This window comes from Ictidomys tridecemlineatus, chromosome 7, assembly GCF_052094955.1.
Source record: "Ictidomys tridecemlineatus isolate mIctTri1 chromosome 7, mIctTri1.hap1, whole genome shotgun sequence".
NCBI classification, from domain to species: Eukaryota; Metazoa; Chordata; class Mammalia; order Rodentia; family Sciuridae; genus Ictidomys; species Ictidomys tridecemlineatus.
The window spans coordinates 190,930,634-190,951,192 of NC_135483.1; the positions used below are offsets into that span (position 1 = coordinate 190,930,634).

Consider the following 20,559-nt stretch of genomic DNA (forward strand, 5'->3'; position numbering starts at 1 on the left):
ACACACGGGAGCTGAGGTTTGAACCCAAGCAGTCTGGCTCCACTATACTCACCCCAATCTCAATTTCCTTAGGATAAAGCTTTGGAGTTGAAGTTGCATATTTGCATTTTTAGGACATTTCAGCTGCAGGGGGAAGGTCTTTGGAAGATGGTAGAAGGCCTTTAGGAGGCTGTGGGAATAGGCAAGGCTCCACCAACACAGTGATCATTGCAATGGAGAGAAGAGGACTGATTGTTTTGGGAGTGAAATCAACAGAGTATTGAGACATCGCTAACTATCTTAGCTCCTCACAGAAACGCTTAGACCTGGGCTTCGTTGTCCTGAGAGTCCTCTTCCTCTTTGGTACTGTCTACCACACGCTCGTTTTCCTGAACTTATTTCTCATCCCAGAAGGAGAATGGACAAAACAACAAAGGTAAATCATCTAGATTAAAATTTTTATAAGAACAGCTCTGCCAATTCAGGTTTTAAGCTGTGAAGTAGGAACAGCGATGGAAAGAGTTTGTAGACTTGGAAAATGAGGGCTTTAAATATTTACAAAGTGCTCTGTAATCATCTTTATCTGCAGTGTTGAGGCCTGCTCTCAGGGTGTCTGGTGTTGCCAGCTAGTCTTCGTACTGGATAGCAAGGCCTGGGGAAATGGAGGGTCCAGATAGGGTCCCCAAGGGAAATAAATGACTTCAGCAGCTCTGAAGGCAGGACACTATGGGGTTATTTTAAGGAATTATTATTATTATTATTATTTGGTGGTGGTGCTAGGGATTGAACCCAGGACCCTGTGCATGGGAGGCAAACATTCTACCAGCTGAGCTAAATCCCCAGCCCCTTATGGAATTATTGTAATATTTTAACTTTTATCTTGAACTAGTCAAATGGGGTTTTTTATTCAGCACCCATTCTTATAAATCTTTTCCATTTCTTATATTCAAAGTAGAAATTCCAATCTTAAGTTTATATGTAAAATGATGTTTTTCCATGGTCAGTAATTTTTACCAGAACATTTTCCAGCGAGGTGAGAAAAACTAGTTAATATGAAATTGGTGGCTTCAGTTGGGGCCAGTTTTGTCTTTGATATTACATTTTGAAAAGTGTCTGAATTAACATGTTGGGAAGGGTGTGTGTGGTGCTTCATGCCTTTAGTAAGTATCGATGGCATGTTTCTCAATTCCCAGTAGGTGGAGTTTTGCTACATGAAAGTTTTGGTCTGTGAAATATCCCGTTTGCCCCTTTCAGAGTAGAGCATTGTCAGAGAATATTGCAGAACGTCCTGCCATTGTTTTTCTATGCTTCTTTTAGAGAGTTAAACTTTTTTAAAGAAAGAAAATATTAATAAATTATTTAACTCTGCTTACCAACTTGACAAATGAGTAATACTTTAGGTCTGCCACCTGTGGAGAGTTTCAGTAGTGTCAGATGTGAAAGGCTTTAGTGTTCGTTTTGTCCTTGGTAACCTTGTGTGTGAGTCATCTTTTCATCACTGTAATGAAGTTCTTGAGGCAATTAACTTATAAAGAGAAAATGTTTATTTAACTCACAGTTCTGGAGTTTCCATCCTAAGATTGGGCTGTCTTATTTCTTTGGGCCTGTGGTGAGAGACCCTGATGGTAAAGACATGGAGCAAGGGGGGGAGCTTTCATGAGGAACCAGAAAGCAGAATGAAAAGACGGGGCTGGGCCAGCCACAGTGGTGCACACATGTAATCCCCGTGGCTTGGTAGGCTGAGGCAGGAGGATCACGAGTTCAAAGCTAGCCTCAGCAATTTAGCGAGGCCCTAAGCAACTCAATAGACCCTGTCTCAAAATAAACTACAAAAAGGGCTGTGCCCAGTGGTTAGCACTCCTGAGTTCAATTCCTGGTACCCTCCCCTGCCCCCCCCCCCTAAAAAAAAAAAAAAAAAAAGATGGGCCCGGGCCCTCCTAAGGGTTTCACCACCTCCCAGTGTTGCCACAGGCTGAATTCCAGGGGTTCCAGCAAACCAGGTCTGGCTGCTCACCCCAAAAAAACAAGCAGAAAAGGTAATGATGAAAAGCTAAAAAGGAACTTTAATCCATATAGTCATTTTTGTTCTGTTTTGTTTTACTTTTTTTTTTCTCCCCTGTATCAGAAATTGAATCCAGGGTGCTTAAGCACTGAACCACATCCCTGGAACTTTTTTATATTTTATTAGAGACATAGTCTCCCTGGTTTGCTTAAGCAGCCAAGGAGTCTCTAAAATTAAAATCTCGTTAACTCTTTGTTGGAGTGGGAAGCAATGCCTTTAAATGAAATAGAAATGTTAACAGAGAAAGCTTGAGTGATCCTGGGTGAGATTTCTATCACTTTCATTATTGGTTCCTTGAATGCTAGAATTATCAGAAAATGTCCTGTGACGTTCTTTTAGTTGCGTATGTCTCTTGCATCTCAAATTTTTGTAAACTTGAGACGCATTCTTTGGACTTTTGTGCACATCATATCAATAGTTTTAGAATATGAAAAGTCTAGATACTTTCCTATTAAAAGTTGAGTTCGTGCATGGCAAGGCATCCTGGCTGAGTTGTGTTAGGCAGCTTTTTTTGTAGCTGTGGCCATAATACCTGACAAGAACAACAGAGGAGGAAAAGTTTATTTTGGCTCAAGGTTCAGCCCATGGTCTGCCAGCTCCCTGGCTCTGGGCTCCAGATGAGTCAGAACATCATGGCAGAAGGGTGTGTTGGAAGAAAGCTTCTCAGAACATGGCAGCTGAGAAGCAGAGAGGATACAAGAAGCCAGAGGCAAAATGTGTAATCCCCAGCGACCCACCTCTTCCAGCTGTGCCCCACCTGTCTATAATTACCACCTACTTTTCTATTCAGATTATTAATCCATCAAATGAATTAACCTACTGATTAGGTCATGGTCTCATAATCTAATCATCTCACCCCCAAAACGTTTCCTGCATTAACACAGGAACATTTCAGGGACACCTCCTATCTAAATCTATCAGAGTTGTTCTTATCTCATAAAAATTTTGATAGGGAAAAGAGTCAAAGTGCTGCTTAATGCTCTGGAATAAAGTTGGTTACCTCCAGGTATCACTGAAATCATACAGTCATGGTCAGGGGTTCAAACGAGGGCCTTGCATGTGTTGGGCCACTAGGCCACGCCCCCAGAACCCCATATTTAAAATTGATTGTTTTTCCCTGAGCAGCCAAGAAGTCTCTAAAATTAAGATCTTTGTTCGAAGCTAGCTGGGATGACTGCAAGCTGATGTCTCTAGATAGCAGATTATTCTGCCAAATAATGTATTTGAAATTGGTCATGAAACTTTCAGTCCAGTGGTCTGCTTCTCTCATCCTGAAGTTAGCTTCTTTCATCGCAGGAAGTTAGTTCTCCTTTTCCTTAAAGATGCCACGTTTGAAACTGTCATAAATTATAATTCTGGGTTCCCAAGGCAAAGGTTCCTTTTGTTTAGTTAATTACAAAATGAGCTTCTAAGGGGAAGAGTTCCTTTGTGCATTTGCCTCTGGAGAAAGACTGCTTTGGGGACACTCATGTTGAGATTTGGGAGGTATTATGGCCCAGATGATGGGTTTTGCAACTTGGTCCCTCATCTACCCCTTGGGGTAGATGGACAGATTGCACAAAAATATTCTCATATTTGTTACCATGAGGTGGGATTGTGAATAGGAGAATTTTCATCTTTGGAAATTATAATTTATGTATTTTTTATTTTGATACATATGAAGAGCTTTAATGATAGCACACATTTAAAAAGGAGAAAGAATGTAGTGAGTCCCTCTCCCTTGTAATGTTTAAGGAGAAGCTTAAGAAATCATTTCCAGAGATATTTTCTGGGAGCTCAAGTACTGGATGTAAATTTGTATCAGCTGACTTCTTAAAATTATTTTTCAACACTGAGATTTGATGGTTGCTGAATAAGAATACTAAATAGTTATTAATGATATTTTGGTTTTGATAGTTATAATAGTTATTTCTGTACTCAAATAATTGTGAAACATGGAAATTCTTGAAATACAGTCTGAATGTGTGTGAGCATGCATAACAAACATGGAAGAATGGGTAACTTAGGACACTGGTTCTCAAACTTATGTTATGCATCGAGTCATTGGGGAGCTTGTTGAAAACATAGATGCATAGGACACCCCCCTCCCACCGAGTATCTACAGAATCAAAGTCTCAGTGTGAGGCCTGATCATCTATATTTTTATTTTATTATTATAATTTTTCGGGGTACTGGGGGTTGAACTCAGGGTCACTCAGCCACTGAGCCACATCCCCAGCCCTATTTTGTATTTTATTTAGAGACAGGGTCTCACTGAATTACTTAGCGCCTGGCTGTTTCTGAGGCTGGCTTTGAACTCATGATCTCCTGCCTCAGCCTCCAAGCTGCTGGGATTACAGGCGTGTACCACTGTGCCTGGCTCTGATCATCTTTATTTTTGGATGTTTCTGATGTATTTCAAAGCTTGCGTACCACTGCTTAGGATGCAGACTTTCTGCACTTTTGCCAGTTATCTGTTTGCATAGAAATACATTCAGAAAGCCTTTGACCCCTTTCTGTGAAATGAAATAATAATAACCACCACTTATTGATTACCTGCTTTATCCCAGCCATTGCACTGGACACTTGGAGTGTGTTTTTTACTTAATCCTTATAGTAACCCTTCAAGGTAAAATTATTATCCTTATGTTGTAGATTAAGAAGTGAGAATCTTGGGAGGCTGAGGCAGGAGGATCACGAGTTCATAGCCTGCCTTAGCAACTTATCAAGGCCCTAAGCAATTTAATGAGACCTTGTCTCTAAAAAAAAAAAAAAATCCAAAAAAGGGCCGGGAATATGGCTGAATAGTTAGGTGCCCCTGAGTTTAATATCTGATAACCACCCCCCCAAAAAAAGTGATAAGTCTGGCCCTGATGAGAATCTGCCCTTTCTAGGTGTGACCAGAGTGGTGTGGCCTCGATCTCTCTAGTGGAGTGGCTTTATGCTTTCTCAAATAGCAGCATGAGCACTGCAGTCTTATCTTCTTCTGGATTCTTATTCTTTTTTATTTTTTTTTTGTAGTTGTAGATGGACACAATACCTTTATTTATTTATTTATTTTTATGTGGTGCTGAGGTTGGAACCCAGGGCCTCACACGTGCTAGGCGAGCACTCTACCACTGAGCTACAGCCCCAGCCCTGGATTCTTATCCTTTTTTTTTTTTTTAATATCAATTTTTTAGTTGTTGTTGGACACAATACTTTTTATTTTATTTAATTTATTTATTTTCATGTGGTGCTGAGGATCGAACCTAGGGCCTTGCACATGCTAGACAAGCGCTCTACCGCTGATCCACAACCCCAACCCTGGGTTTTTATTCTTAAAGCATCAGTCAAGCAACTCCAATTTTTGTTTAAAATGGAGGACCATCCTGTGGATAGGAATATCCCCCAGATAGCCTCATAGAACAAAAACAGAGAAAAGGACACAGGTTTGGTTCCACTGTTTTGTGAGCTGAATATAGAAAGAAATGTTGATTCTAATCCTTAGAAATAGAAGAACTACTAGAAATTTTGTGGGGGTCAGTCAAGGGAAGAGATTTTGTTTGGGAGCCCACTGATGATTTAGTTGAACTTACAGCACCAAGAGAATTTAAATTAATGATTATAAAATCCTTTGTAATTATAGGTGGCATGAACTAGAGGTAAAGTGCTAAACACAATAGTGTCAAGTCTGTTATTACGGCAAAATATTCTGAAAGTAGGTATGATAGTCCTTGGAGAAGAAAGCAGTTTGTTCTGTGGGGTTTTGTTGTTGTTTTTGTGTGTGGCTTTCATGTACTCCCTTTTCCTAGAAATGCTGCAGCAGCTCCACCAGCAGTTGGTCGAAGCCGAGCGTCGGTCAATGACGTACCTGAAGCGGTACAATAAGATCCAGGCCGACTACCACAACCTCATTGGAGTCACAGCCGAGCTGGTGGATTCCCTGGAGGCCACAGTCAGTGGCAAGATGGTAAGGAAGATCCCTGTGTATATTTCTGTTGGAGAGAAGTGGTGTCTGGAGAATGGGCTGTGTGGTCGGCAGTCCCTGGCCACTCCTCCACCAGCAGAGCCTGCCTCTCTATTTAAAAAGGCTCACACGGACAAGAGCTGAGCTGATGCTTCACATGGGTTCATCATGCTGTTTGCAGTATTTTACCCATTTTCCTAATACATTATTTATCGTATCTTTATCTAACTTATTCTTTTTTTAAATTTTTTTTAGTTGTAGATGGACACGATGCCTTTAATTAATTAATAATTTTTTTAACATGTTGCTGAAGATTGAACTCAGTGCCCTCACACGTTAGGCAAGCGCTCTACCACTGAGCCACCACCCCAGTCCCCTAGCTTATTTATTTATTTATTTTTTGGTTTGTTCTTTTTTGCTTTTGCAGCACTGGGGGTTGAATTCAGGGGTACTCCACCACTGAGGTAACATTCCCATTTCTTTTTATTTTTTATTTTGAGACAGGGTCTTAATAAGATGTCCAGGCTGGCCTTGAACCTGGGATCCTCCTGCCTCAGCCTCCTGAGTTACTGGCATTGCAGGCATGTGCCACCAACCTCTGACCCTAATTCTTAATGTTATAAGGATAAATTGGCAACAGAGAAAAATGTGTGGGAAATGCTCTTGCCCTGCTGGTATAGTGAAAAGCAGTTGATTTTCACATGTTGATTTGTATACATTTACCTGCTTTTCTGAACCCTATTACTTGCTTAGGTTTTTCAGTTGATTCTCTATCTTCAAATAATGATATTTTAATTTTATTTTACTTTGTTTCAGTATCTTTCTTTTCTTTAGTAGTGTTGGCTAAGGCCTGTAGGACATTGTTGAATGATGTCATGGGCATCTTCATTTTCTCCCTGACTATAATGGGAATGACTTTAGTATTTCACTTTTAAAAAATTAGGAAGTACAATAAAATCTCCTTGTGGAGAATAAGTTTTTTAAAAAATTGAAGTAATTATAGGTTCATGGTGCAGTTATAGGAAACAATGCAGAGATCCCTTGTCACTTTGCCTTCAGTGGAATACATTTTGTAAAACTGTAGTGTGTCACAATGAGTGTAAGACCTTGCTACAATCTGCTGATGTTTTTTGTATTTTCATAATTTTATTTGTATTCATTTTTGTGTGTGTATTAAGTACTATATATAGTTTTATTACCAGTGTAAGTTTGTGTATTAAAATTCTTTCTACTAACTTTTAAAATGTGATTATAAGATAGTATGCATTATAGAAAATTTCAAAAATATAGAATGATCCAAAAAGAATAAGAAACATTACATATAATTGTGAGTCCTAATACTGGTCGATATTTCAGACTTTTTTCAGAACTTAAATACACATGTTTTCCCAAAGTGCATTCTAGGCCACTGCTGCAGGCTGGACGGCGGGGGCCGCGTGAGCCTTGGCTCCGCTTCTGCCCGCTGCTGTTTTCACCTGCTGCCTTCCTGCTGGGCGCTTTCGCGGGTCGCTGTCAGTGCACGCCGGCTTGCGATGCTGCAATCCGGCTGAGCACAAAAACACAAGCCAGATGGAACTGAAACAAAGTTTTATTTTGTGAGAGGCCGTGTGCGTCCCCCTAACAAGCCGGTCCACACACCCACACACGTGTGTCCCTACCGGACCCGGGGGGCTCCACTTCCCCCGGAACACCCTCCTACCATCCTTCCCCAACCAATGGGAACTCTCCAGGAGTCTAGTAACTTGAGTCCCCAAATGGGCCTAAGTGAACAGTAGGAGCCCAATTTCCATATGAATGTAATACTTTGCAGTGGCTCCTAGCAGGCCACACATTATTTTCTGGCCTGCTGTGTAATACTACAGAATTACACGCTTGAAGCCACTGAGTGTTGTTCTGCAGTGTCTCACCTTCAGTGGCTGCAGGGTTTTTGGTCATATGTCAGAGGCACACTTCATGTAGTATCAGGTACCTGCTATTAGGTATTTAGGTTGTCCCCAGGTTTTTGTTTTCATGTCATTGATAAAGTTGAAAATATCTTTGGAGATGAACCTCTGTTATATGTTTTTTAAAAAATATATTTTTAGTTGTACATGGATACAATACCTTTATTTATTTATTTATTTTTAAATTTATTTATTCATTCATATTTTATTTTTTGGTGGTGCTGGGGAGTGAACCCAGGGCCTTGTGCATGCTAGGCAAGCACTCTACAACTGAGCTATATCCTTAGCCCAAATTTTCTTTATTTTTATGTGGTTGGTGCTAAGGATCAAACCCAGCATTCCACCACCGAGCTACAACCCCAGCTCCTTTGTTATGTTTTTTTAATGTTGATTTGCCAGGTTGAATTTTATGCTTAAGGTCCTTCAGAGCCAGGTGTGGTGGCACACACCTATAATCCCAGTGGCTCAGGAGGCTGAGTCAGGAGGATAGCGAGTTCAAAGCCAGCCTCAGGAACAGTGAGACACTAAGCAACTCAGTGAGACCCTGACCCTAAATAAAATACAAAATAAGGCTGGAGATATGACTCAGTGGTTGAGTGTCCCTGAGTTCAACCCCCAGTACCCCCTCAAAAAAGATCCTTCAAGAAGGTTAAGCTGACTTGATTCCAGCGATTCCACTTGATTCCATTTTTTTTTTATTAAAAAAAAAAAAAAACGCTTGCTAACCCTGGGTATTATTATTAAAATTTTTATGTTTTGCAAATTTGATAGTTAGAAATATTATCTCATGATTTAAATATATGTTATAGTCTTTACATATGGAATTGAACTTTTTAAATATGTTTTATTTGTTTGAAAAAGATTTGTTAAATACATACTGTAAGCCAGTCTCTATTTTAGGAATTTGGAATGCATCACTCTGCAAAGCAGAGACCCCACCCTCAGGGAGCAGGCACTGCAGTAAAGAGTGCAGATGGCGAACAGCAAACCTAAGCAGAATATATAAGAGCCTGGGCTGGAGGAGGACAGCTCTAGGGGGCAAAGGGAAGCCAGATGAAGGGATCAGAGTTTGGGGCTCTGTGAGTTTGGACAGGGTGCAGGTGGACCGAGCTTCATTGCTGGGGTTGCTGGGAAGAGGCAAGGGAATAGCATACAGTGTGGGGAGAAGATAGTTCCAGGCCAAAGCCTCAGCCAGTGCACAGCGTGGCCTGTGCCTCAGTGTGTAAGGAGTGGAGCTGGGCCCAGAGGGGCCAGCAGGGCCCAGGGCAGGCTGGGGTGGGGACAAGCAGGAGGAGAAGTTGCAAGTCAGGGTGGGCAGCTTGGGGGCCATCAGAAGGCTCAGCCTTCACCCTGAGGAAGCCGAGTAGAAGAATGCTGAAGTGGAGAGGTCTGACAGATGTAGCAGTCCCTGGCCACTCAGAACCGTCCACAGGTGCTGCAGGGAGACTGAGAGGAGCAGCACAGAGGCAGTGGCAGTCATTGGAAGGAGGATGTGGTTGAGGTGGAAGAAGTGCTTGTCCAGACGTGGGATGAAGATGGTGCTGAACTGGACCTGGGAGGGAGGGAGTGCAGTCAAGGGCGACGTTTACAACTGGAAAGATGGTGTTGCCACCAGCTGAGACAGGGAGGCCTTGGGTGGGGAGCAGGCGTGAGGGTATCAGGAGTTCAGCTTTGGACAGGGCTGTTGGAGTAGAGCCACTCACAGTTTATCTAGTGCAAGTGTTTTTCTCAGTTCATTGTTTGCTTTTCAAATTAGTTTTTCATAATGTATGAACCTTCCTTTTGCTTTCTGACATATTAAAAATTAACTTGCCTCATTCTGGGTGTACCGCCTACAGCCAGGTTCATGTGATACCTGATGAGGCATGTGACCAAAATGAGCTTGTGAGCTCCTATCGCTGGAGTTGGTGAGCAGAAGCTTGCAGACCACAGGCGGGGGTGTAAAGGGGCCTGGGCCTCAAGTGTTGAGGCTGGACTGGCTGGTCTGTAATGTGAAAGAGACTGTGTTCATGGCGAAAGACGGGATTCAGAGGATCGTGTAGGAAGCCTCCTCCACCACAGCTCTTTCAACTCCTTTCCTTTTTGAACTTCTCTTGTATTATTTCAGTTCACTTGTGTGCACATATGTGAAAAAGGGAATGTTTACGTTTTAAGACTGTAGGAATGCATTGGCAGTGCACTCAGGATGATGTAGGAGGTTAACCTTTAGTGGGGCTCTTCTTTCTCTGAGTGATCTGTGATTTCCTATGTTGTTGTGTGTCCAGGAATGATCAGACATTTGCCATGGAATGGACAGAGCAGCCCAGAAGTTTGCAGTGGTATAGGCAGGAGCCCCAGCAGGCAAGAAAAGGTCTGGGCCGGTGCTCCCAGGTCTTCCCAGCTCTCCAGTTAGGCTGCCCTCCTCCGTGGAGATGAGTGAGCGAGGGGCAGGAATAGAAGCCAGTTCCATTACCATGTGGAAGTTTCAGCACAAAAGAATTATGAAGCTGTGCAAAAGGAGGTTCCCCTCTGATGGATGCAGAGACAAGTTTGTGAGGCTGCAGAATTTTTAATTGCCCCTAAGGATTGGTTTGTGGGGGAAGGCTGTGATTTGGAAGAAAGTGGGGGACTCACACATTTTAAATAAGCATGTATTATTTTTATGAAAAGATGAAAGGAAAAAATGCAGAGATCACCACCTTAGATGTCACATACCCATCCTGACTTATAAGGACTGTGAGCGAGGTGAAGGCATACCGAAGAACACTGTGGGACAGCAGCCCTAATGGTGACGCAGTTCAGCCTCATGTTGCCAGGCCCTTGACTGTTAGTCACGTCTCTGTCATCACTCATCATGTACCCAGCCATCATTGTGTGACCCTATTTACCCCTCGCTGTGGCCCTACAGGTAACCCTGATTCATCTCAGGTCAGGAGTGCAAGGGGCAGGCTGCCGCTTCTCTCTAGGGCCCAGGCCTTCAGGTTTGCAGCCTGGTCCTCTTTCCACCACATGATGGCCACCCAGTGACTTTATTTCTTGAATTTACAAAAATGGCTTAAAATCTATTTTCCAAGGCAGTGGGACTATAGCAGGTAAGACTACACCGTTTGAAGCGTGATGTCCTCTGATCACACCTCAGGATATATTAGCAGCTTTTTCTGTCAAGTTAGTGCATTAATTCTTCTCAAGAGCTCCAAAGTTAAAGCCAAATGATTCTTTTTCTAGCTCATGCATTTCATCACTGTGCCTTACAGAGGCGATGTTGGGGGACAGCAGCCTCCTACTGTCCCTTGGGTGGGTTGTGTGCCTTTCACCACAGGTCCCCGTGTCTTCTTTGCAGATCACCCCAGAGTACCTGCAGAGTGTCTGCATCCGCCTCTTCAGTAACCAGATGCGGCAGAGCCTGGCGCACAGTGTGGACTTCACGAGGCCTGGGACGGTGAGACTCTCTGCCTGTGGCAGAGCATCCCTGCTCTGTTCCTCAAATTTACAATGAATGTAGCTAAAGAAAATGAATGTGCATGAAAAAATCTTCTTCAAGAGGCTGAATTGCAGCTGGATCTGGAGGCCTAGAAACTCTCAAAAGGAAAACTGTCTCTGATTGTTTTCTTCTTTTTTTTGGCTGTCCTTGTGATTGAACCCAGGGCTTCACACATGCCAGGCAAGTGCCCTCCCCCTGAGCCCCAGCCCCAGCCCCACAAGAGGAAAGTGAATGCAGTCTCTGAGGCTGGAGTGGAGAGGCATGTTGTGAGCTGCTGGGGCAGCTGCTCCAGGCCTCCAAGGCCTGGGTGTCAGTCGGAAAAGAAGGAAGGAAGCCTCGTTCTCTTTTTTAAAAGAATTGCCCTTTGGGGTTTATATGGTCTAAGTCAGGGATTCTTTCTTCTCCTTTAACTTTTACTTGGAATAATTGCAGATTTACAGGACAGTTATAAAAGTAGCACAAAGGAGATTGTTATACCCTTTATCTGTCATCAACTGTTAGCATTACCTGTTTATTTGCTTTCTCTTTTTCCATACACACACATAAAATCTGTTTTCTGAACCATTGAAGGATCGATTGCATATATTATGACCCTTTACTGCAAAATACTTAAGAGTTTTTTAAATTTATTTTTTAACAGCTACTTAGAGTTGTGTATGTTTATAAGGTTGGTGTTATCTCTTAAGATTAAGAATATTCTCTTAGGGGACTGGAGGTGTAGCTCAGAGGTAGAGCATTTGCCTAGCACACATGAGACCCTGGGTCCAATCCCCAGTCCCTCATAGAAGGAAAACAGCCACATGATCATGAACTTCAGTCAGTCCCTGTGGCCTCCTGTCCAGTCTGTCCGTTTTCCATTTTGCCAGTGGAGCCAGTCGCACCCTTTATGGTGCTGCCCCTGCCCCGGCAGCCCAGGGTCAGGTGACATGGAGTTCTCAGGGCTCCTTGGCAATTTAGATGGGGTGTGCAGTGACTGAACTGGTAGGATTTAGGATTTGGAAGGAGAGGAACGTTACTTTTTTATTTTTTAAGGCGATGAACATTTTAGGGTCAAGCAGGCTGTCGTCAATTTCAGCAAAAATAAGTGGACACCTATTGGCCTCCTTTGTAAAGTGGCCCCAGGCTGCTCCTCCTCAGATGCCCTGTCACACTGGTGTGTTCCAGCAGGTGGCATTCTGTAAAGGCAGTGCCAAGCCTGTGGGAAACCCGCAGGTGCCGGTTAGCTTACTGCGTTTGCCTGGTCTTCAGATTTGGCTGTTAACATGGGCCTAGGCTTCTCCAACTTACTTTAACTTTGAAAGTTCAGAAGGGCCCAGGAAAAAGCCCCCTGTATCCCCTGCTGAGTTCTGAACCACTGAGAAACATGAGGAAGAGTGAGATCAAAGTGTCGCCCTCACTACGGACAGGGTTCTGTGGGAGAACGCGGAGTTGATATTTTTGTTGTTGTTCTTTTTAGATATACATGACAGTAGAGTGTATTTTTTTTTACAATTTTTTTATTAGTTGTTCAAAACATTACATAGCTCTTGACATATCATTTCATACATTTGATTCAAGTGGGTTATGAACTCCCATTTTTACCCTGTATACAGGTTGCAGAATCACATCGGTTACACATCCACTTTTTTACATATTGCCATACTAGTGTGTGTTGTATCCTGCCCTTCCTATCCTCTACTATCCCCCCTCCCCTCCCCTCCCCTCCCATCTTCTCTCTCTACCCCATCTACTGTACTTCATTTCTCTCCCTTGTATTTTTTCCCTTTTCCCTCACTTCCTCTTATATGTAATTTTGAATAACAATGAGGGTCTCCTTCCATTTCCATGCAATTTCCCTTCTCTCTCCCTTTCCTTCCCACCTCTCGTCCCTGTTTAATGGTAATCTTCTTCTCATGCTCTTCCTCCCTGCTCTGTTCTTAGTTGCTCTCCTTATATCAAAGAAGATATTTGGCATTTGTTTTTTAGGGATTGGCTAGCTTCACTTAGCATAATCTGCTCTAATGCCATCCATTTCCCTGCAAATGCCATGATTTTGTCATTTTTTTAGTGCTGAGTAATACTCCATTGTGTATAAATGCCACATTTTTTTTATCCATTCGTCTATTGAAGGGCATCTAGGTTTGTTCCACAGTCTAGCTATTGTGAATTGTGCTGCTATGAACATCGATGTAGCAGTATCCTTATAGTACGCTCTTTTAAGGTCTTTAGGGAATAGTACGAGAAGGGGAATAGCTGGGTCAAATGGTGGTTCCATTCCAAGCTTTCCAGGGAATCTCCATACTGCTTCCCAAATTGGCTGCACCAATTTGCAGTCCCACCAGCAATGTACAAGAGTACCCTTTTCCCCACATCCTCGCCAGCACTTGTTGTTGTTGGACTTCAGAATGGCTGCCAGTCTTACTGGAGTGAGATGGTATCTTAGGGTGGTTTTGATTTGCATTTCTCTGACTGCTAGCGATGGTGAGCGTTTTTTCATGTACTTGTTGATTGATTGTATGTCCTCCTCTGAGAAGTGAGTAGAGTGTATTTTGACATATTTTACATACATGGAGTGTAACTTATTCTAATTAGGATCCCATTCTTGTGGTTGTACATGATGTGGAGTTGCCTGGTCGTGTGTTCATATATAAGGACAGGAAACTTGTGTTTGATTCCTCCGTCTTCCCTATTCCCTTCCCTGCCCTTCCCAGCCTTCTGCTTTGTCTAATCCAGGACTCCTGTTCTTCCCTCCCCACCTCTGTTGTTGTGCTGGCCTCATGGAGTTGATTGGTAGGGAGGTGGGTTTCCTTCTCTGAACTAGATTTATAGAATCAGGCTCACCCCGTCCTGGGCAGCTCTGCCAAGCTAGGGCTACCACTGTCACCACCGTGCTCCCACGTGGGGTCAGCATGGAGGAGCCACACTGACTGTGCCCTCTGGCTGGCTTGTTGAGGGAGATGGGAGAGGATGAGCAGGTGGTGTGTGTCCAGATCCACCCAGTTCCACAAACACAGGGAGTCTGCCCTCTCCTTAGAGAGAGGAAAGCTCTCACCGGCAGAGTGCCCCATGACCACCCCGTGATGGAAACAGCAGGGGGCAGTGTTGCTCCTGCCCTTCTCCAGTTCATGCCCAGGTAACTGTGTCCAAGACGCTGCCTGCATGACCAGAGCTGGCAGGTGAATCCGGGTACTCCCAGAATGATGACTATTGCCGGGATTCATTTTCTGGAGGCTGAGAATTCTCCCTGGAGTCTCTAATAGTTCAGCCCTGCAGGCCATTGCCCCACCTCAGGTGTGTCTGTCCTTCACTTATCAGGCTTAAAAACTGGGCTGCAGGGAGCCAGAGTTCATGTCCTCAGCAATCTAGTGAGAAGAAGTAAGCATCCTTCCTTAGGGCACCAGAGATGAGGAAAACAGGAAGCTCCAAAGATTACTCAGGAAGGACATCTGCCAACCACAGACTGCATGTCACCTGGTGACAGCTTGGCCATCCTAGATTGTGTAAGGACACTGTGATGACAAATCGTGTAATGACACCTTTCAGAAGACATCCCCGTTAGGCCGTGTAGTAGCAACACCTGTAATTCCAGTGACTCAGGAGGCTGAGGCAGAGGATGGCCAGTGTGAGGCCAGCCTGGGCAACTTAGGCCCTAAGGAACTGACTGAGACCCTGTCTCAAAATAAAAAGTAAAAAGGGCTGGGACGTGGCTCAGTGGTTAAGTGCCCCTGGGTATAACTCCCAATAATGGGGGGAAAAAGAACGTATCCCCATCATTAAGCAGCACTTAACTGTAATTGTAAGATCACACAAGTCACGCAGCATGCATTTGAGGGGAGCCTGACGCTAGACGTCTCTGGCCGACCCTCTACTGGGTCAGGCTTCATGTTTCGTACACAGCTGAGCAGCTCCTTTGCTATGATCTGTTGAAAGTCAACCCTAGACCAAGGTGTAGGGTTAGGGCTCTGCAAGTATGTTCACTGGAAAACAGCTCACCAGTAAAAGGAGCAGCACACAAACCCTTCCTCCTCCACTCACCCTGCACCTCAGCCCCTCCCTCAGCTGACCCTGCTGCCTACGTACTCCGTAAACCTTTTCGGTAAATGTATTACATGTATAATTAGGGTTATATATTAAGGTTTCAGTATATTTATTGTTATACAAATTTTCTTTAACTTAACACACTTTCAAGAGTCGTCTTGTCCCTAGAGTGTATGCACGTTTCCCTTTTAGAGCTTCAGCTGGAGAACACGGTGCAGTCAGCCATTCTTTTCTCTGGTGGTGGCTTTTCAGCCCCTGGCTGCTGCTAGCGATGCAGCTGTGTCTTTGTACTGCTGCAGCACTGAAAGCCCTTGACCTGTCTTTCTTTCCCTTCTCTGTCTTCTGTCCTCCCAGGCATACGTGAATTCAGAGACTCAAGGACGAGTGTGCTGGGGGGAGGGAGGTCCTTTCCTACCTGACAGGATTGCCACAGTCTGTGTCCAAAAAGGCCAGTGGCAGGAATAGGCAGAGGGCAGCTGGTCATGAGAGAGTTTGGGCTGACCCTCAGGGTGGAAATCTGAGTCACAGCCCTTGGGTGAGTCCCAAGGCCCACCTAGTGGCAGCCCTGGGTTTGTGCATTCATGAGATGGGAAATTTCCAATTAAATGCATCCTCATTTGGAGAAATGGCCTTCTGGGAAGTAACCCTCCCTTCTTCAACAATTCTAGGTGAGGCCCCATTGGAAGTAAATACTTCCAGGTGATGGCAGGAAGTGTATCTCTTGACAGGCCCCAGAAGTGTGGCTCTCAGAAACCATCTACTTCCACACCTACCCTCTATTACAGGGAAACCTTATTGGCAGTGGTTGTGGTCACCCTTTTTCATATGGCCTTGTGTCCAGGAGCATTGCTGTCTTTGCTCGGCCAAGGAAGACTGTTCCTGGAGTCTGCCAGCATGTGGTCATCGCTCTGCCTTGAAGCTCAGCATCAGCAGCCCTGCCCTCCCCTTCTGTGACTTCTAGGTGGGTGCAGACACCTGCCCTTGGCCCATCACCATAGGCAGACTCTAGTCCAGGGCCCTGTGGGTTTGGAGTTGCGCACTGAGCTCCCCTCCCTCTGTACCTCACACTCCAGTCCTGTCCCACCCCTGAACTAACCTGGTGACACTTGGTAGAGTTGTGATTGGCCATCTGCAAATTCCGGGCTCCTCCAGTCTGACAGGATTGCCATAGTGTCTCCAAACTGGGCTCCTGTGTTATCTGTCTCAGTGAGCAACTCTAGGGAACATTTGGGAATTGCCCAGGGCCTTTCCCCTCTTTGCCCTGTGTTCATTTGTTCACCAGGACCCGAAAGAGCATCCTCCCTCCTTCCCCAGTCTTGGTGCTGTTGCGTTTGCTCAGGTTCTACAAGGTGCTCTCCCTAACATCTCAAAGTTCCTGCTGTACCAACTACATACTTACAGCCGGAGTTACCTTTCTGGTTGTCCTATTTGTTTCTACCTTCAAGTTTCCAGAAGGATGAGGGTGTCGCACAGGCAGCTGATTGTGCTGTGCCCTTTCCCAGTACCTGTCCTTGCTGCAGGGTAGAGCGTTCCTCATGCTGTGCTCCTCCCCCTTCCTGCTAGGGAGTTGGCCACAGCACCTGTACTGCTTCCAGTGGTCTCTGCCCTCCATTACCTATACAGTCCCTGGGCTGAGCACATTGCCTCATATGTCCCACTGTGGTCATCTGAACCTCTCTGGAGGTCTGGCCAAGGGTCCTGCTGTCCCTGGTCACATGCGCTCCTGCACAGCATAGGCGGCAGCATGAGCAGGGGCAAGAGGAGTTGGTGGGCACCGGCTGGTCTTCAGGGGTTAGCAGCTGCTTGCTGTCCTAGCCTGCCGATGTTGAGCCCCGCCTCTTCTTTCTCCCCCTCCGGATGAGCACCTGCTCTTCCTGCCACTTTTGTACCAGCAGAGACGCATTTCCCAAGTGTGTTGGCTCAGTCTCAGTCTCCCTATGCTCCGTGCAAATTGTGTTAACATTAATCCCACAGGATTCCCTGCCCCAGAGCCAGACAAGCTATGGTTTAGTGAGTTTGCGACAGGCTCGCTAGTGGGATTCCAAGCACACAGTGGCATACCAAGGCCTCTGGAGAAGTCCCTCAGGAGAGGACTGCTCATCAGTCTCCAGTTGGGTGACTGGCAGTCACCTTCCTTGGTGTTACCTCAGATACTGAGTTCTCGGAAAACACTTCTGCAGACTGACCTCACATGTCATTAGCAAAGTCCTTCCCCACTGTTGTCACCGAGAGCTGTCCTGTCCTTGAGGTGGTCCCAGCACCCATCTTCCCCCATGCCAGGACCCCTGCACCAGAGGGCAGCAGCTGCTTCGGGCCCAGGCTCTAGGGTCTTCCTGTGGCCGAGGAGTGTGTGGTAGGCAGCTTTGCATCACTGTGACCAGAGACCTGACAAGCAGCTTTCAGAGGTTCAGCCCACAGACCAATCCATGAACGGCCAGGAACCTGACTCTGTTGCCCTGGCCTGAGGTGAGGCAGAACATCACGGTGGCCGGGTGTCTGCTCTGTGTGTGGCAGCCGGGAAGCAGGGAGAGAAAGCTCAGAACAGAGCAGTCCAGAGGCTTGCCCCCCATGACCCACTTCCTCCAGCCACACCCCACCTGCCCATAGTTCTCACCCAGTTGCCCGTTCAAATCTATCAAATGGACCACTGACGAGGTTACAACTCTAATCAGTGCCTAAAAGCCCCACCTTTGAGTCGATCTGCATTGAGAACTGTGCTTCCAAAGCATGAGTTTTTTGGGGACATTTCTAGATCTAATCCATAATAAGGTATAAATGCTACTGTTACTGAAAGATTAGTCCTTGTCCCTGATGCCAATCCAGTGAGGACACAGTTTTGAAAAAAACTTTATTAGCAAAGGAGAAGCACTGGGAACTCCTGTCCAGAAGCTGTGATTGTGCCTGTCAAGGGGAACCGGGGATTTTTAAAGAGGGGATTCAAAGGCTACACCCCACATGTCCTCTGTTGGAGTTGTAAATCATTTGTTAATTTGGGAGAGAATCATTTCTGAGATCTTGAGGTGCCATCCCCAAAGTCTGGATTACCTGGTTTCTATGGTGGGTGCACACTGAAGGACGGATACTCTGCCTAAAATGGGGAAGAAAGTAATCCTGATTGCCCTGAGATTAGGGAGGAGGAGAGAGAGGAGGAAGAGAAAGAAATGTGTCTTTTTTTTTTTTTTTTTTTTTTTTTTTTTAACTCTTAATTTTTTTATTGTTGGTCTTTCAAAACATTACATCTTTCTTAATATATCATGTTTCACAATTTGATTCAGAATGGTTATGAACTTCCATTATTACCCCGTATGCAGATTGCTGAATCACATCGTTTACATCAGTTACATTTCCATTGATTTACACATTGCCATTCTAGTGTCTGATGAATTCTGCTCTCTAACCTATCATCTACTATCCCCCCACCCCTCCCCTCCCCTCCCCTCTTCTCTCTCGACCACCTGAAATGTGTCTTTTTTAAAAATAAGTTGCAGTGGCAAAGCAGCAAGGGCTGTGTAAGCATAACTTGGACCCCTGTTACACTGCCATTCTACCTTGGCTTAGAGCCTCGCCCTGAAGTGGTTCAGTGAAGGTGCTCAGGGAATAGCTGATGCGTTAACACATTACTTACCCCCTGTTCGACACCTGGGCCCTGAAAAGGTTGCCCCAGCATTCCTGCCAGGCTTCCTAGTAGTGACCATTCTCTGCGCTCTCAGCATAAAAACCTAGAGATCATAAAGAGCCACCTGGCCTGGAGTCGGGCCCCAGAACCTACTTCTCAGCAAGGGAGTTCTCTCTGAAACTTGTTCCTCCTGTGTCAGGAACCTATTGTGAGCTCCGTTAGGGGAATTATTCTGTGGTTGCTGATGTTTGGATCTGTCATCTTTCTCCTGCTGGGGCTGCTGCCTACCTGTTGGAACTGTCCCCACACTGTGCAAGTGCTGCAGTGCTCACAGTTGGTGGCAGTGACTCCTGAGTGCAGCCAGCAGCTGCTCTTATCACATGCTGCTCAAGAACCTGCACATGTAGACCTCTAGAAATCCAGCACACAGTGAAAAGTGCTCCACAGAACCTCGAGCAGCCTCCTCAGTGCTTTTGTGTTATTATTAAGACTTCTACCCAGGAGGAGGACGCAGAGCTATGGCCTGCTGTGTACCCCATCATTAAGCAAGTTTATGCCCAGGGGTCAATGTCTAGGTCAATTCAAGTTTGTCATTTAAATTAGAATTCAGTACTTACTTACCAACTGGAGCAGCTGTGTCAGAGGGAGGAGTTCAGTGTCATCGGGCTGGGGAAGGTGGCTGTGCTGACTTGCTCTGCCATCCCTGTGGTCCCTACTCACATGTGGTCCTACCTGGCCTTTCTAGGTGGACACCTCCTACGTATCATAAATATGATGGCAAATCCTTGAGAAACTCAATTCATTTCAGAAGAGATCTGAGTATCTGCTTTGTTAACAAAACAAAAAGCCCTTGTCTAGAGCAGGGCTTTTGGACTCCAGCACTGGATTGTTCTGTGTGTGGATGGGAGGGTAATAGCACCTCCTGCCTCTACCCAGGGGATGCCAATAGCACCTAGTTTGGGCAACCAAAAGGTGTTTCCCCATGTTGCCAAATGTCCCCTGGGACAAGGTGACTCCCTGTTGAGGACCACTGGAGGGAAAGTAGAAACATGGAGCCCACTTCTCATGGGAACATGGAAAACATTCCTTATGCTCTGTGGAGAACACAGCAGTACCAGGCAAAAAAATTGGTATTTGGGCTGGGATGTGGCTCAAGCGGTAGCACGCTTGGCTGGCATGCGCAGGGCTGGGTTCCATCCTCAGCACCACATAAAATAAAGATGTTGTGTCCACCGAAAACTGAAAAGTAAATATTAAAAAAAAAAAAATCCGTGTTTGTCAGAGCTCCAGGAAGTGAGGGTAGAGGGCAGTGCTGGGAACTGTCTCACTGAGCACAATGGCTGGAACTGAGTTTGAAGGATGAAGAAGGAGGATGGCACAGAGCTGTGCCAGAGGTGAGACTGAGGAGATGGGGGTGAGGTGGCTTTGTTAAAGCTCCCCTTGGCCAAGCAGGACGGAGGGCCGGAGGAAGAGCGTGGCTGGGGAGTGAGCCGAGCCAGCGTGGGCTCTGGGACCCGACTCCTGGTTGGACTCTTGGCCCAGGGCAGGGTGCTT

At 45.4% G+C, this 20,559-nt stretch overlaps 1 protein-coding gene across 9 annotated transcripts in view; it reads left to right on the forward strand.

The window, feature by feature from the left end:
* Positions 1-20,559, forward strand: part of Armc9 (armadillo repeat containing 9) — a 138,511-nt gene that overhangs the window by 21,035 nt on the left and 96,917 nt on the right. For all 9 annotated transcript variants that reach the window (XR_013424382.1, XM_078018200.1, XM_078018201.1 and 6 more), the window contains exons 7-9: positions 391-415; positions 5,815-5,972; positions 11,232-11,330. Coding sequence is in view for 8 of the 9 variants with exons in the window: in XM_078018200.1 (XP_077874326.1) it covers positions 391-415; positions 5,815-5,972; positions 11,232-11,330 (282 nt within the window). In the remaining variant the exon portion in view is untranslated. The remainder of the gene's footprint in view (positions 1-390; positions 416-5,814; positions 5,973-11,231; positions 11,331-20,559) is intronic.